This window comes from Carcharodon carcharias, chromosome 13 (genome assembly GCF_017639515.1).
Source record: "Carcharodon carcharias isolate sCarCar2 chromosome 13, sCarCar2.pri, whole genome shotgun sequence".
In the NCBI taxonomy this organism is placed as follows: Eukaryota; Metazoa; Chordata; class Chondrichthyes; order Lamniformes; family Lamnidae; genus Carcharodon; species Carcharodon carcharias.
Genome location: NC_054479.1, coordinates 52,483,229 through 52,500,781, shown reverse-complemented (window position 1 = coordinate 52,500,781; position 17,553 = coordinate 52,483,229). Strand labels below are relative to the sequence as shown.

Below are 17,553 nucleotides of genomic sequence, written 5' to 3'. Positions count from 1 at the left end.
TGTTTTATAATGTGCCTCTGAAGTGCCTTGGGATGTTCTAGTATGTTATAGGCTCCATGTAAATGCAAGCTGTTGTTGTTCTGATTAAGGATTGGTAGCGCTCATTGTAGAAAAGCCTCTCAGTCCGGAATGCATTCTAAATTGCTGAGGGAAATTGCAGAGGCTCTGGCCACAATCTTCTAATCTTCCTTAAGATGCGAGAGTTCTGCAGAGGGTCAGAGGCTTGAAAATGTTCCTCCCCTGCTCAAAAAGGGGAGAAGGATAAATTGACCAAAGCAAGAAAGTCATCCTGATGCCAATGGTGGGAAATCTTTTAGCGAGGACTCCAGTGCAAAATTACTTGACATTTGGAAAGTTTGGTTAATAAGTCGAAAGCTATCACAAATTCCATCATGTTGGACTAACTTAAGTCCTTTGAAGTCATGGAGAAGATTGATGAGTGTGATGTGGATGACATTGTCTGTATTAACTTCCAAAAATATTTGTACCATGAAGCAAAATTGAAGCCATGGGATTAAAGGGACAGTGGTTGTTTGTACACAAGATTGGCCAATTGACAGATAACAGAGTAATGGTGAATGGTTGTTTTTTAGATTGGAGGGAAGCATCCAGTGATGTCCTAGACCATAAGACCAAAAGACATAGGAGCAGAAATTAGGCCAATCGGCCCATCGAGTCTGCTCTGCCATTCAATCATGGCTGATAAGTTTCTCAACCCTATTTTCCCACCTTCTCCCTGTAATCTTTGATCCCCTAACATGAGCCTGTTTGTTATCCTCACACTCTTTCTCTTGGAGAATAGTGTGGAGTATTGGAAGGATTTGCAGGCTGATTAACAACCTGATAGATCATGTCATGAATGTTTCTCCCTGGACCATCAAGTCTTGGGTTGGGACTTGAACCAGAAGCCGTCTGACTCAGAGGCAGGAATGCTACCAACTGTGCCACAAGACATCCCAGGAGCCAGTGTTGTGGCCACTCCTTTTATTTGATATAGATTAATGACCTGCACTTGGATATACAAGGCACAATTTAAAACTTTGCAGATGACAAAACTCTGAAACGTAGTAAACAGTAAGGAGTGTAGTAACTGACTTTAGGAGGCAATGGACAGACACTTGACAGATAAAATTTAACACCGAGAAATATAAAGTGATTCGTTTTGGTAAGAATAAGGAAATGAAATACCAACTAAATGGTACAGTTTTAAAGTGGGTGCAGGACAAGGACTTTGTGGCCATATGTGCCCAGTCTCTGAAAGTGGCAGGGCATGTGGAGAAGGCTGCTAAAGGATTCTTGGCATTAAAAAATAGCGGTACAGTGTGCAAAAACAAGAATGTCATGCTAAATTTTTATAAAAGACTAATTAGGCCTCAGCTGGAGTATTGTGGCCAATTCTGTTCACCACATTTTGTGAAGAGTATCAAGGCCTTAGAGAAGGTACAGAGGAGGTTTACTGGTATGGCACCATGGCGAATGATTTCAGTTACATGGAGAGACCAGAGAAACTGGTTAGATCTCCTTGGAGCAGACAAAGTCAAGGTGAAATTTAATAAAGCCGTTCAAAACATGAAAGGTTTGGTAGAATAAATAACAATAAATTGTATCAGGTGGTAGCAGGTTTGATAACCAGAGGACATGGATTTAAGATGATTGGTAAAAAAAATCACAGGCAACATGAGGAAAAAACATCTTTGCACAGAGTTATGATGACCTGGAATGTACTGTCTGAAAGGGCAACAGAAGCAAATCCAATAGTTACATTCAGAAGGGAAGTGGATAAATTTCTGAAGTGGGAAAAGTTTAAGTGCTGTGGTGAAAGAACAGTGAAGTACGACCAATTGGATGGCTCTTTCAAAGAGCTAGCCCATGCACAATAGGTCAAAAAGCTGCTCATGGGCTGTATCATTCTATGATTTAAATAATTTGACAGCATATTGAAAGGAAACTTGAAAAAGTATTTGGGTCAACGCTGCAGATTCTATTTAATAGTTAAAATGATTTGTAACAGAAGGAAATGAAAGTAGTATTTCTTCTCAAGGAAGCATCAATAGCTATAAAAGGGTGTGTTTCCAAAAAAAAAGCAAGTATTAGACTTGAAAAATACAGTTACTTCCACATATATGCAAATTGCCTATGACCACTCAGGTAAAGTCAGGAAACCTATGTGAGCTGGGGAGTTGGAGGCGTAGTGGTATTGTTGCTGGACTAGTAATCCAGAGAAAAAACAAAAACAGAAACAGAATTACCTGGAAAAACTCAGCAGGTCTGGCAGCATCGGCGGAGAAGAAAAGAGTTGACGTTTCGAGTCCTCATGACCCTTCGACAGAACCTGAGTTCGAGTCCAAGAAAGAGTTGAAATATAAGCTGGTTTAAGGTGTGTGTGTGGGGGGCGGAGAGAGAGAGAGAGAGGTGGAGTGGGGTGTGGTTGTAGGGACAAACAAGCAGTGATAGAAGCAGATCATCAAAAGATATCAACAACAATAGTACAAAAGAACACATAGGTGTTAAAGTTGGTGATGTTATCTAAACGAATGTGCTAATTAAGAATGGATGGTAGGGCACTCAAGGTATAGCTCTAGTGGGGGTGGGGAGAGCATAAAAGATGTAAAAAAAAAAAAAAAAAAATTTTTATATAATGGAAGTAGGTGGGAAAAGGAAAATCTATATAATTTATTGGAAAAAAAAAGAAAAGGAAGGGGGAAACAGAAAGGGGGTGGGGATGGGGGAGGGAGCTCACGACCTAAAGTTGTTGAATTCAATATTCAGTCCGGATGGCTGTAAAGTGCCTAGTCGGAAGATGAGGTGTTGTTCCTCCAGTTTGCGTTGGGCTTCACTGGAACAATGCAACAAGCCAAGGACAGACATGTGGGCAAGAGAGCAGGGTGGAGTGTTAAAATGGCAAGCGACAGGGAGGTTTGGGTCATTCTTGCGGACAGACCGCAGGTGTTCTGCAAAGCGGTCGCCCAGTTTACGTTTGGTCTCTCCAATGTAGAGGAGACCACATTGGGAGCAAGGAATGCAGTAGACTAAGTTGGGGGAAATGCAAGTGAAATGCTGCTTCACTTGAAAGGAGTGTTTGGGCCCTTGGACGGTGAGGAGAGAGGAAGTGAAGGGGCAGGTGTTGCATCTTTTGCGTGGGCATGGGGTGGTGCCATTGGAGGGTGTTGAGGAGTAGGGGGTGATGGAGGAGTGGACCAGGGTGTCCCGGAGGGAGCGATCCCTACGGAATGCCGATAGGGGGGGTGAAGGGAAGATGTGTTTGGTGGTGGCATCATGCTGGAGTTGGCGGAAATGGCGGAGGATGATCCTTTGAATGCGGAGGCTGGTGGGGTGATAAGTGAGGACAAGGGGGACCCTATCGTGTTTCTGAAAGGGAGAAGAAGGCGTGAGGGCGGATGCGCGGGAGATGGGCCGGACACGGTTGAGGGCCCTGTCAACGACCGTGGGTGGAAAACCTCGGTTAAGGAAGAAGGAGGACATGTCAGAGGAACTGTTTTTGAAGGTAGCATCATCGGAACAGATGCGACGGAGGCGAAGGAACTGAGAGAATGGGATGCAGTCCTTACAGGAAGCCGGGTGTGAGGAGCTGTAGTCGAGATAGCTGTGGGAGTCGGTGGGTTTGTAATGGATATTGGTGGACAGTCTATCACCAGAGATTGAGACAGAGAGGTCAAGGAAGGGAAGGGAAGTGTCAGAGATGGACCATGTGAAAATGATGGAGGGGTGGAGATTGGAAGCAAAATTAATAAATTTTTCCAAGTCCCGACGAGAGCACGAAGCGGCACCGAAGTAATCATCGATGTACCGGAGAAAGAGTTGTGGAAGGGGGCCGGAGTAGGACTGGAACAAGGAATGTTCCACATACCCCATAAAGAGACAGGCATAGCTGGGGCCCATGCGGGTACCCATAGCCACACCTTTTATTTGGAGGAAGTGAGAGGAGTTGAAGGAGAAATTGTTCAGCGTGAGAACAAGTTCAGCCAGACGGAGGAGAGTAGTGGTGGATGGAGATTGCTCGGGCCTCTGTTCGAGAAAGAAGCTAAGGGCCCTCAGACCATCCCGGTGGGGGATGGAGGTGTAGAGGGATTGGACGTCCATAGTGAAGAGGAAGCAGTTGGGGCCAGGGAACTGGAAATTGTTGATGTGACGTAAGGTGTCAGAGGAATCACGGATGTAGGTGGGAAGGGACTGGACAAGGGGAGAGAGAAGGGAGTCAAGATAATGAGAAATGAGTTCTGTGGGGCAGGAGCAAGCTGAGACGATCGGTCTACCGGGGCAGTTCTGTTTGTGGATTTTGGGTAGGAGATAGAAGCGGGCCGTCCGAGGTTGGGCGACTATCAGGTTGGAAGCTGTGGGAGGGAGATCCCCAGAGGAGATGAGGTCAGTGACAGTCCTGGAAACAATGGCTTGATGTTCAGTGGTGGGGTCATGGTCCAGGGAGAGGTAGGAGGAAGTGCCTGCGAGTTGACGCTCAGCCTCCGCGAGGTAGAGGTCAGTGCGCCAGATAACAATAGCACCACGCTTGTCAGCGGGTTTGATGACAATGTCAAGGTTGGACCTGAGAGAACGGAGTGCAGTAAGTTCAGAGAGAGACAGTTTAGAATGGGTGAGAGGAGCAGAGAAATTGAGACGACTAATGTCGCGCCGACAGTTCTCAATGAAAAGATCAAGAGAAGGTAAGAATCCAGAGGGAGGGGTCCAGGTGGAGGGAGAATATTGGAGATGGGTAAAAGGATCCGTTGAACTGGGAGAGGACTCCTGTCCAAAGAAGTGAGCCCGGAGACGAAGATGGCGGAAGAAGAATTCAGCATCATGCCGAGCCCGAAATTCATTAAGGTGAGGGCGTAAGGGTATGAAACTAAGTCCTTTGCTGAGCACTGAACGTTCAGCATCGGAGAGGGGAAGGTCAGGGGGTATAGTGAATACACGGCTGGGGTTGGGATTGGAAGATGGGGTGGGGACGGAGGGACAGGCCGGGGTGGAGGGTCCTAGATGGGTGTGGTCGATGAGTTGTTGGAGCTTGCGTTCCTTAGCACTTGAGAGAAAGAGAAAAAGTTTCTTGTTGAGGCGTCAGATGATTCGCAGGATAAAATGAAACTGGGGGCACGCGCAGCTTTGAAAAAGGGTACGGCGGTGCTGCTGGAGGGAGAGGTCGAGTGTGTTCATATGGCGGCGCATGGCACTGAGTGTGGATTTCAGAATGTGACGGGAACAGCAGTCCGAGAAACGTTTTATGTCCCGGAGATACCTGTAATCCTGGGTGGGTTCGAAACATGAGGGGTGGAATTTCCGTTGAAATCCACGTGGGGTAAGTCGGAGATGGAGACAGTCACTGAGAAAGGAGATATGGCTGTGAAAGCGGGTTTTAGTAAACACCTTGTCAAACACCAGGAGGGAAATGGAAAGCAAGGAAGGTGAGCAGGGCAAAAAAGAGGAACGGAAATCTTGTCGCAGAAAAGAACAGAACTTCTTCAAGGAGGCAGGCATTTCTTGAAGAGCAGTGGCAGTCAATTACACACAGAGATAAAAACAAAAAAACTGCGGATGCTGGAAATCCAAAACAAAAACAAAAACAGAATTACCTGGAAAAACTCAGCAGGTCTGGCAGCATCGGCAGAGGAGAAAAGAGTTGACGTTTCGAGTCCTCATGACCCTTCGACAGAACTTGAGTTCGAGTCCAAGAAAGAGTTGAAATATAAGCTGGTTTAAGGTGTGTGTGTGGGGGGCGGAGAGAGAGAGAGAGAGGTGGAGTGGGGTGTGGTTGTAGGGACAAACAAGCTGTGATAGAAGCAGATCATCAAAAGATGTCAACAACAATAGTACAAAAGAACACATAGGTGTTAAAGTTAAAGTTGGTGATATTATCTAAACGAATGTGCTAATTAAGAATGGATGGTAGGGCACTCAAGGTATAGCTCTAGTGGGGGAGGGGAGAGCATAAAAGATGTTTTTTTTATATAATGGAAATAGGTGGGAAAAGGAAAATCTATATAATTTATTGGAAAAAAAAGAAAAGGAAGGGGGAAACAGAAAGGGGGTGGGGATGGGGGAGGGAGCTCACGACCTAAAGTTGTTGAATTCAATATTCCGTCCGGATGGCTGTAAAGTGCCTAGTCGGAAGATGAGGTGTTGTTCCTCCAGTTTGCGTTGGGCTTCACTGGAACAATGCAACAAGCCAAGGACAGACATGTGGGCAAGAGAGCAGGTGGAGTGTTAAAATGGCAAGCGACAGGGAGGTTTGGGTCATTCTTGCGGACAGACCGCAGGTGTTCTGCAAAGCGGTCGCCCAGTTTACGTTTGGTCTCTCCAATGTAGAGGAGACCACATTGGGAGCAACGTTATTATTATAGTAATCCAGAGACCCAGGGGACCCGGGTTCAAATCCTGGAAGAAGATGAAATTTGAAAATAAAAATCTGGAATTCAAAGTCTTAATTGTCAATCGTTGTAAAAACCCATCTGGTTGTTTCTTTCTTTAGGGAAGGAAATCTTCTGTCCTTACCTGGTCTGGTGTACATGTGACCCCAGTCCCACAGCAATCTGGTTGACACTGAAAAGCCCCTCTGAAATGGCCTAGCAAGCCACTCAGTTGTATAAAGCCGCTAAAAAGCCTCAAAAAAGGAATGAAACTGCACGGACCATGCGGCATCGCCCTAGGCACAGGAAACGACAACGGCAAACTCAGCCCTGTAAAACCTGCAAAGTCCCCCTTAGTAACTCCTGGGGGCTAGTGCCAAAATTGGGAGAGCTGCCTCACAGACCAGTCAAGCAACAGACTGACATAGTCATCCTCACGGAATCATATCTTACAGATAATGTCCCAGACACACCACCATCACCATCCCTGGGTATCCTGTCCCACCGGCAGTGCAGAACCAGCAGAGGTGGTGGCCGTGGAAGCCCTCAACATTGACTCCAGACCCCATGTAGTCTCATGGCATCGGGTCAGACATGGGCAAGGAAACCTCTTACTGATTACCACGTACTGCCCTCCCTCATCTGATGAATCAGTGCTCCTCCATGTTGAACATCACTTGGAGGAAGCACTGAGGGAGGCAAGGGTGCAGAGTGTACTCTGGGTGGGAGATTTCAATGTCCATTACCAAGAGTGGCTCGGTAGCACCACTACGAACCGAGCTGGCTGAGTACTAAATGACATAGCTGGTAGACTGGGTCTGCGGCAGGTGGTGAGAGAACCAACATGAGGGAAAGACATACTTGATCTCATCCTCATCAACCTGCCTGCTGCAGATGCACCTGTCCATGACAGTATCAGTAGGAGTGGCCACCACACAGTCGTTGTGGAGATGAAGTCCTGCCTTCGCATTGAGGATACTTTCCATCGTGTTGTGTGGCACTACCACAGTGCTAAATGGGGCAGATTTCGAACAGATCTAGCATCTCAAGACTGGGCATCCATGAGGCGCTATGGGCCATCAGCAGCAACAGTATTGTACTTGAACACGATCTGTAACCTCAGGGCCCAGCATTTCCCCCACTCTACCATTACCATCAAGCCAGGGGATCAACCCTGGTACAATGAAGAGTGCAGGAGGGCATGCCCAGGAGCAGCACCAGGCATACCTAAAAATGAAGTGTCAACCTGGTGAAGATATAACACAGGACTACTTATTGCTAAACAGCTTAAGTAGCAAGTGATAGACAGAGCTAAGCGATCCCACAACCAAAGGATCAGACCTAAGCTCTGCAGTCCTGCCACATCCAGTTGTGAATGGTGGTGGACAATTAAACAACTCACTGGAGGAGGAGGCTCCATAAATATCCTCAAGCTCAATGATGGAGGAGCCCAGCACATCAGTGCCAAAGATAAGACAGAAGCATTTGCTACAACCTTCAGCCAGAATGGCCATCTGGATGATCCATCTCGGACTCCTCCGGAGGTCCCCAACATCGCAGATGCCAGTCTTCAGCCGATTTGATTCATTTCATGTGATATCAAGAAATGGCTGAAGGCACTGGATAGCGCAAAGCCTACAGGACCTGATAATATTCCGGCAATAGTATTGAAGGCTTGTGCTCCAGAGCTTGCCGCGTCCCTAGCCAAGCTGTTCCAGTACAGCTACAACACTGGCATCTGTCCAGCATGTGGAAAATTGCCAAGGTATGTCTTGTACACAAAATGCCGGAGAAATTCAACCCGGCCAATAACCGCGCCATCAGTTTATTCTCGATCATCAGTTAAGTAATGGAAGGGGTCATCAACAGTGCTATCAAGAGGCACTTACTTAGCAATGACCTGTTCACTGATCACTTGGGTTCCGCCAGGGCCACTCAGCTCCTGACCTCATTACAGCCTTGGTTCAAACATGGACAAAAGAGCTGACCTCCCGAAATGAAGTGAGAGTGACTGCTTTTGTCATCAAGGCTGCATTTGGCTGAATGTGGCATCAAGGAGCCCTAGCAAAACTGGAGTCAAAGGGAATTAGGGGAAAACTCCTCTGCTGGTTGAAGTCATACCTAGCACAAAGGAAGATGGTTGTGGCTGTTGGAGGTCAGTCATCTCAGCTCCAGGAAATCGCTGCAGCAGTTCCTCAGGTTAGTGTCCTTGGCCCAAACATCTTCAGCTGCTTCATCAATGATCTTCCTTCCATCATAAAGTCAGAAGTGGGGGTGTTCACTGATGATTGCACAATGTTCAACATGATTCATGACCCCTCAGACACTGAAGCAGTCCATGTCCAAATGCAGCAAGACCTGGGCAATATCCAGGCTTGGGCTGACAAGTGGCAACTAACATTCATGCCACAAAAGTGCCAGGCAATGACCATCTCCAACAAGAGAGAATCTAACCATCGCCACTTGACGTTCAATGGCATTACCATCACTGAATCCCCCACTATCAACATCCTGTGGGTTACCATTGACCAGAAACTGAACTGGGCTATCCATATAAATGTTATGGCTTCAAGAGCAGTTCAGAGGCTAGGAATCATGTGACGAGTAACTCACCACCTGACTCCCCAAAGCCTGTCAATCTGCAAAGCACAAGTGAGGAGTGTGATGGAATACTCCCCACTTGCCTGGATGAGTGGATCTCCCATAACACTGAAGAAGCTTGACACCATCCAGGACAAAGCAGCCCACTTGATTGGTACCACATCCACAAATGTTCACCCCCTCCATCACCAATGCATAGTAGCAGCAGTGTGTACCATCTACAAGATGCACTACAGGAATTCACAGAGGCTCCTTAGACAGCACCTTCCAAACCCACGACCACTCCCATCTAGAAGGACTAGGGCAACAGATAGATGGGAACACCGTCACCTAGAAGTTCCCCTCCAAGTCACTCATCATCCTGACTTGGAAACATATTGCTGTTTCTTCACTGTTGCTGGGTCAAAACCCAGGAACTCCCTTCCCAATAGCATTGTGGGTGTACCTACACCACACAAACTGCAGCAGTTCAAGAAGGCAGCTCACCGCCATCTTCTCAAGGGCAACTGGGCATGGGCAATAAATGCTGGCCTAGCCAGCGAAGCCCACACCCCGTGAAGAATTTAAAAAAAAGCTTTTTTTGTGTGAGCACAGAGTGATGTACATGATCAGTTTCAGGAGAATGTTTGTGTGCAGTGATGTATTGACATAGAATTAGCATTAATCAGTTGTGTGAGAATTACCTTGGCGTGAAAAATCAATATAACTCTGCTGTTATGGCATAGTTCCATTGGAAACTCCAGGCCATTAACACTTCAGTTATCTTGTATCTGTAACTTCACGTGACCTGTGTAATGCTTCTGTTTTTCTTTGATTTTAATGGTTATGAAGCATAGGATTGGTGAAGAGCTAAATTTTGACCTGTACTTCATTAATCAACTTTCTAATTTTATTATTTTCCTCATGATAGTGTTCTCTGCTGCCTTATTTGTAATTCTTTTTTGAACTGACGTGCAACTAAACCTAATTCTGTGCGTCTTTGAGGAGATCTTATGAAAAGCTTTCTGGAAAACTTTTGTTATCAGATGATATCCCCTCTTTTAAGCAAAAATTGTCAGATACTTTCTTTAATCCGCATTGATTTGCTTATCATGTTCCCTCTGGACAAATTAAGCCAATACTTAAGTACTCTAATGCCTTCTGCTAACTAACATTAAGATAACTGGACCCATGGTCATGTTCTTGTTACTTAAATGGTGGAATCATACCAGCTGTTCTCAGTTCACTGCCATACGGTCTGTCTCTGAAATGCTGCTAATGATTTCTGCCAACAAGTGCCAGCAGCTCAATGTGTTTTTCTCTCTTAACAATTGGATTTGTCACGCGGAAACTGCACATTACTTTGGTCATATCATACTTGGAGCACTCTGCTGTTTTGGTGAAGTGGCTATGAGGGAAATGTGGGAAATATGGAGGTAGTACAGAGAAGAGCCATGGGATGATTTTTGCTATCAAAATATTGCACAATGAGATGAAATCAGAATTCTTGAATGTTTTGCTGAATGCTTTTATAAAATGCCCTGGAACACTACTTCCAAGTTAAGTAAGCTATGAAGAGCTTTCTGGAAAACTTTTGTTATCAGATGATATCCCCTCTTTTAAGCAAAAATTGTCAGATACTTTCTTTAATCCGCATTGATTTGCTTATCATGTTCCCTCTGGACAAATTAAGCCAATACTAAAGTACTCTAATGCCTTCTGCCAACTAACATTAAGATAACTGGACCCATGGTCATGTTCTTGTTACTTAAATGGTGGAATCATACCAGCTGTTCTCAGTTCACTGCCATACGGTCTGTCTCTGGAATGCTGCTAACGTATGAGTATGGGACACTGTATTGGAGGAAGATCTGTAGATGTTTTAGTAGATGGATAAGCTAAGGTAGACTAAATAGCCTCCTTCATCTTTGTTTATCTTGAGTTCTAGCTAAAATAAGCAGAGTAGGAAGTAGAGCTTGAAGTGTAATACCAACTATCAAACAGAAGTTTGGGATATGATGAACATTTTAAACTTATCTATGCAAGTGTGTGTTCAGGCAATGACTTTCTTTGATATTCTGCGTTTTTTTTTCAGATGGATCAAGAAGTCACCCATTTGCAACGCAGAGTTTCTGAGCTGGAAACAGCACTTGAGCAGAAGGATGTGGAACTTAAGGCATCTGAAACCCAAAAATCAATCATGGAGCAAGACTTAGCCACGTATATAACAGAGTGCAGTGTAGGTAGATGTGACTCTCTATTGGAATGTGTCTGTAAATGATGTTCAGATTCCTGTCATACAGCCAAGGAACATTTCTAGATTTTGAACATCCCTGGGCTTCCTTAGTCCTATGATTGACAGCCATGACATAAGCCCTTTAGGCTAGGCTTTGGAATTCCCTCTTTCCTTCTTCAAGACGCTCCTTTAAAAATTTGTCTGGTCGACTAAGCTTTGGGTTACCTTTACTAACATCTTACATTGCTGGGTGGTAAATTTTGTCAGACAGTAGTCTCATGAAGTGCCCTGGTCATTTTACTATGTTAAAGATGCTACATAAATGCAAGTTGTTGTTGTAAAATCCTTTATATTTGTAATCTAAAAGGGAAAGTTTGTGTAGAACTGATGTGCACCTGAGGGAATATTGTGTGTTTTAGTACGGATGTACTTATTCAAGGGTTGGCTGACTCAGTTCACCTTGCCGTGGACTGAAATATTTTCCTTTTAGCTTGTATATCCTGTATGCATTGTGTTGGTGCAATCTCATCAGTCTATCTGGTCGTTAGTACTGTAATGCAACAGTGCCTTTATAATTAAGTGTTGACTTTGTTCTCTTTCTCTCTCGATGTCTGCCTCTCTCTTGCTGCTTGTCTTTCTCTCTTGTTGCTTGCCTCTCGCTGTCTCCGTGTGTGCGTGTCACTCTCTGTCTCCTCCTCTCTCTGTCTCCTCCTCTCTCTCTCTCTGTCTCTTCCTCTTCCTCTCTCTCTCTCTCTGCCTCTTCTGTCTCTCTCTCTCTCTGTCTCCTCTCTCTCTCTCTCTCTGCCTCCTCCCCTCTCTCTCGCCCTCTCTCTGAATCCTTTCCCTTTCTCTCTCTCTCTGTCTCCTCCTCTCTCTCTCTCTCTGTCTCCTCCTCTCTCTCTCTCTCTCTCTGTCTCCTCCTCTCTCTCTGTCTCCTCTCTTTCTCTCTCTGTCTTCTCTCTCTCTCCGTCTTCTCCTCTCTCTGTCTTCTCTCTCTCTGTCTCTCCTCTCTCTCTCTCTGTCTCTCCTCTCTCTCTCTCTGTCTCTCCTCTCTCTCTGTCTACTCCCTCTGTCTCTGTCTACTCTCTCTCTCTCTACTCTCTCTCTCTCTCTCTCTCTCTGTCTCCTCCTCTGTCTCTCTCTGTCTCCTCCTCCTCTCTTTCTCTGTCTCTTCCTTTCTCTCTCTTTCTGTCTCCTCCACACTCTCTCTTTCTGTCTCCTCCACACTCTCTCTTTCTGTCTCCTCCACGCTCTCTCTTTCTGTCTCCTCCACTCTCTTTCTGTCTCCTCCACTCTCTCTCTTTCTGTCTCCTCCACTCTCTCTCTTTCTGTCTCCTCCACTCTCTCTCTTTCTGTCTCCTCCACTCTCTCTCTTTCTGTCTCCTCCACTCTCTCTCTTTCTGTCTCCTCCACTCTCTCTCTTTTCTGTCTCCTCCACTCTCTCTCTTTCTGTCTCCTCCACTCTCTCTCTTTCTGTCTCCTCCACTCTCTCTCTTTCTGTCTCCTCCACTCTCTCTCTTTCTGTCTCCTCCACTCTCTCTCTTTCTGTCTCCTCCACTCTCTCTCTTTCTGTCTCCTCCACTCTCTCTCTTTCTGTCTCCTCCACTCTCTCTCTTTCTGTCTCCGCCACTCTCTCTCTTTCTGTCTCCGCCACTCTCTCTCTTTCTGTCTCCTCCACTCTCTCTCTTTCTGTCTCCTCCACTCTCTCTCTTTCTGTCTCCTCCACTCTCTCTCTTTCTGTCTCCTCCACTCTCTCTCTTTCTGTCTCCTCCACTCTCTCTCTTTCTGTCTCCTCCACTCTCTCTCTTTCTGTCTCCTCCACTCTCTCTCTTTCTGTCTCCTCCACTCTCTCTCTTTCTGTCTCCTCCACTCTCTCTCTTTCTGTCTCCTCCACTCTCTCTCTTTCTGTCTCCTCCACTCTCTCTCTTTCTGTCTCCTCCACTCTCTCTCTTTCTGTCTCCTCCACTCTCTCTCTTTCTGTCTCCTCCACTCTCTCTCTTTCTGTCTCCTCCACTCTCTCTCTTTCTGTCTCCTCCACTCTCTCTCTTTCTGTCTCCTCCACTCTCTCTCTTTCTGTCTCCTCCACTCTCTCTCTTTCTGTCTCCTCCACTCTCTCTCTTTCTGTCTCCTCCACTCTCTCTCTTTCTGTCTCCTCCACTCTCTCTCTTTCTGTCTCCTCCACTCTCTCTCTTTCTGTCTCCTCCACTCTCTCTCTTTCTGTCTCCTCCACTCTCTCTCTTTCTGTCTCCTCCAATCTCTCTCTTTCTGTCTCCTCCAATCTCTCTCTTTCTGTCTCCTCCACTCTCTCTCTTTCTGTCTCCTCCACTCTCTCTCTTTCTGTCTCCTCCACTCTCTCTCTCTGTCTCCTCCACTCTCTCTCTCTGTCTCCTCCACTCTCTCTCTCTGTCTCCTCCACTCTCTCTCTCTGTCTCCTCCACTCTCTCTCTTTGTCTCCTCCACTCTCTCTCTTTGTCTCCTCCACTCTCTCTCTCTTTGTCTCCTCCACTCTCTCTCTCTTTGTCTCCTCCACTCTCTCTCTCTTTGTCTCCTCCACTCTCTCTCTCTTTGTCTCCTCCACTCTCTCTCTCTTTGTCTCCTCCACTCTTTCTCTCTCTCTTTTCTCCTCCACTCTTTCTCTCTCTCTCTGTCTCCTCCACTCTCTCTCTCTGTCTCCTCCACTCTCTCTCTCTGTCTCCTCCACTCTCTCTCTTTGTCTCCTCCACTCTCTCTCTCTTTGTCTCCTCCACTCTCTCTCTCTTTGTCTCCTCCACTCTCTCTCTCTTTGTCTCCTCCACTCTCTCTCTCTTTGTCTCCTCCACTCTCTCTCTCTTTGTCTCCTCCACTCTCTCTCTCTTTGTCTCCTCCACTCTTTCTCTCTCTCTTTTCTCCTCCACTCTTTCTCTCTCTCTCTGTCTCCTCCACTCTCTCTCTCTGTCTCCTCCACTCTCTCTCTCTGTCTCCTCCACTCTCTCTCTCTGTCTCCTCCACTCTCTCTCTCTGTCTCCTCCACTCTCTCTCGCCCTGTCGCCTTCTCTGTCGCCCCGTCGCCTTCTCTGTCGCCCTGTCTGTCGCCTTCTCTGTCGCCCTGTCTGTCGCCTTCTCTGTCGCCCCGTCGCCTTCTCTGTCGCCCCGTCGCCTTCGCTGTCGCCCCGTCGCCTTCTCTGTCGCCCCGTCGCCTTCTCTGTCGCCCCGTCGCCTTCTCGCTCCCCCCGTCTCCTTCTCTTTCCCCCCGTCTCCTTCTCTTTCCCCCCGTCTCCTTCTCTTTCCTCCCGTCTCCTTCTCTTTCTTCCCGTCTCCTTCTCTTTCTTCCCGTCTCCTTCTCTTTCCTCCCGTCTCCTTCTCTTTCCTCCCGTCTCCTTCTCTTTCCTCCCTGTCTCCTTCTCTTTCCTCCCTGTCTCCTTCTCTTTCCTCCCTGTCTCCTTCTCTTTCCTCCCTGTCTCCTTCTCTTTCCTCCCTGTCTCCTTCTCTTTCCTCCCTGTCTCCTTCTCTTTCCTCCCTGTCTCCTTCTCTTTCCTCCCTGTCTCCTTCTCTTTCCTCCCTGTCTCCTTCTCTTTCCTCCCTGTCTCCTTCTCTTTCCTCCCTGTCTCCTTCTCTTTCCTCCCTGTCTCCTTCTCTTTCCTCCCTGTCTCCTTCTTTTTCCTCCGTCTCCTCTCTCTCTCCCCCTGTCTCCTTTTCTCTCTCTCCCCCCTCTCCTTTTCTCTCTCTCTCTCTCTCTCTCCCCATCTCCTCTCTCTCTCCCCGTCTCCTTTTGTCTCTCTCTCTCCGTCTCCTCTCTCTCTCTCCCCATCTCCTCTCTCTCTCTCCCCGTCTCCTCTCTCTCTCCCCGTCTCCTCTCTCTCTCCCCGTCTCCTCTCTCTCTCCCCGTCTCCTCTCTCTCTCCCCGTCTCCTCTCTCTCTCCCCGTCTCCTCTCTCTCTCCCCCCTGTCTCCTCTCTCTCTCCCCCCTGTCTCCTCTCTCTCTCCCCCCTGTCTCCTTCTCGCTCCCCCCTGTCTCCTTCTCGCTCCCCCCCGTCTCCTTCTCGCTCCCCCCCGTCTCCTTCTCGCTCCCCCCCGTCTCCTTCTCGCTCCCCCCCGTCTCCTTCTCGCTCCCCCCCGTCTCCTTCTCGCTCCCCCCCGTCTCCTTCTCGCTCCCCCCCGTCTCCTTCTCGCTCCCCCCCGTCTCCTTCTCGCTCCCCCCCGTCTCCTTCTCGCTCCCCCCCGTCTCCTTCTCGCTCCCCCCCGTCTCCTTCTCGCTCCCCCCCGTCTCCTTCTCGCTCCCCCCCGTCTCCTTCTCTTTCCTCCCTGTCTCCTTCTCTTTCCTCCCTGTCTCCTTCTCTTTCCTCCCTGTCTCCTCTTTCCTCCCTGTCTCCTTCTCTTTCCTCCCTGTCTCCTTCTCTTTCCTCCCTGTCTCCTTCTCTTTCCTCCCTGTCTCCTTCTCTTTCCTCCCTGTCTCCTTCTCTTTCCTCCCTGTCTCCTTCTCTCTTTCTCTCTCTGTCTCCCCCTCTCTCTCTGTCTCCCCCTCTCTCTCTGTCTCCCCCTCTCTCTCTGTCTCCCCCTCTCTCTCAGTCTCCCCCTCTCTCTCAGTCTCCCCCTCTCTCTCTGTCTCCCCCTCTCTCTCTGTCTCCCCCTCTGTCTCTGTCCTTCTCTCTCCCATCTCCTTAATGCAGTGATTTTTCTCTTGTTAATCACGGTCTAGGTTCATACAATTGTCTATTCAAAAATGTAGAGCTACTGCAGTAGAGCTTGTCCTTTGCCTTGTGCGTAATTCTGCCATAGTCTGTTGGCATATGAAATGTAACAGAAGCACAAGTGTATGTGTTTGCCTTTCTCTAAGCAATAATTGTTGAGATTAGATAGGGTTCTCCTTGGGATTACAGACTCAGCACAAATTTAGAAATTAAAAGATTAGGAATTGGAATCCAAATTTAGGAATTGGAAGATTCAAACTTAAGACTCTGTATATGAATGCACATACCATTTGAAACGAAACAGATGAACTGATAGTGCGAATAGAGTTAAATTAATATGATCTAATAGCCATTACAGAGAAATGGCTACAGGATGGGATAGATTGGGGCCTGAGCATTGTAGGGTATGTCACCTTTCGGAAGGATAGGAAGTTAGGAAAAGGAGGAGGGGTGGCTCTATTAATTAAAGACAATATTAACACAATAGAAAGTTCAGGAAACAGTATCAAACTTCAAGAAAAAGCCTATAATTGTGTAAAGATGGGTGGCAGGTCAGAAGATTGGACAGAATATAAAGAACAACAAAGGATGAGAAAAAGATTAATAAGGAAGGAAAAATTAGAGTACAAGAGAAAGCTAGCTAGGAATATAAAAACAGACACTAAGAGTTTCTATAGATATTTTGAAAAGAAAATAGTTATCAAAGTTAACATTGGCCCCATAGAAAATGAGCCTGGGGAATTAATACTGGAAAATAAGGAAATGGCAGATGAATTGAATAGGTACTTTGCATCGTTCTCCATTATAGAGGATACAAGAAACATCCCAAAAACAGCTGTAAAGCAGGAATTGGAAGGGAGGGAGGAACTCAAGAAAATACAATCACCAGGGAAGTGGTACTTGTTAACCCGCAGTTCCAACAATTTGCCAAGTCCCCAGTTCCTGATGGATTTCATCCTAGCGTCTTAAAAAATGTGGCTAGTGAGATAGTGATGTGTTGGTTTTAATTTCCCAAAATGCACTAGATTTGGGAAAGGTTCCATTAGATTGGAAAATATTTAATGTAAGTACTTTATTCAAAAAGGGAGAGAGAAAGAAACTGGGAAACTATAGGCCAGTTAACATCTGCCATAGGAAAGATGTTAGAAGCTATTATTAAAAACCTTATAACAGGGCACTTGGATAAATTCAAGGTAATCAGGCAGAGTCAACGTAGCTTTGTGGAAGGGAAATCATGTTTAACAATTTTATTGTAGTTCTTTGAAGAAGTAATGTGCAATGGATAAAGGGGAACCGGTGGATGTACTGAACTTCGATGTCCAGAAGGCATTTAAAAAGGTGCCTCATCAAAGGTTATTGCGGAAAATAAAAGCTCATTGTGTAGGGGCTAACATTGGTATGGATAGAAGATTGTCTATCAAACAGGAAACAGAGAGTAGGCATAAATGGCACATTTTCTGTTTGGCAGGATGTGACAAGTTGTGTGCCATAGGGATCAGTGCTGGGGCCTTAGCTCTTTACAATTTATAAAAATGATTCAGATGAAGGGGCCAATGGTATGGTTGCTAAATTTGCTGATGGCACAAATGTAGTTAGGAAAGTAAGTTGTGAAAAGGATATAGACAGGTTAGGTGAGTGGGCAATGATCTGACAAATGGAGTATAATGTAGGAAAATGTGAGGTTGCCCATTTTGGCAGGACGAATAAAAAAG

At 46.6% G+C, this 17,553-nt stretch overlaps 1 protein-coding gene across 1 annotated transcript in view; it reads left to right on the top strand.

Annotated features, from left to right (window-relative positions):
* cita (citron rho-interacting serine/threonine kinase a) overlaps window positions 1-17,553 on the top strand; it is a 225,547-nt gene that overhangs the window by 68,211 nt on the left and 139,783 nt on the right. Inside the window, exon 12 of the mRNA XM_041203457.1 lies at window positions 11,035-11,178. Coding sequence (XP_041059391.1) covers window positions 11,035-11,178 — 144 coding nt within the window. The remainder of the gene's footprint in view (window positions 1-11,034; window positions 11,179-17,553) is intronic.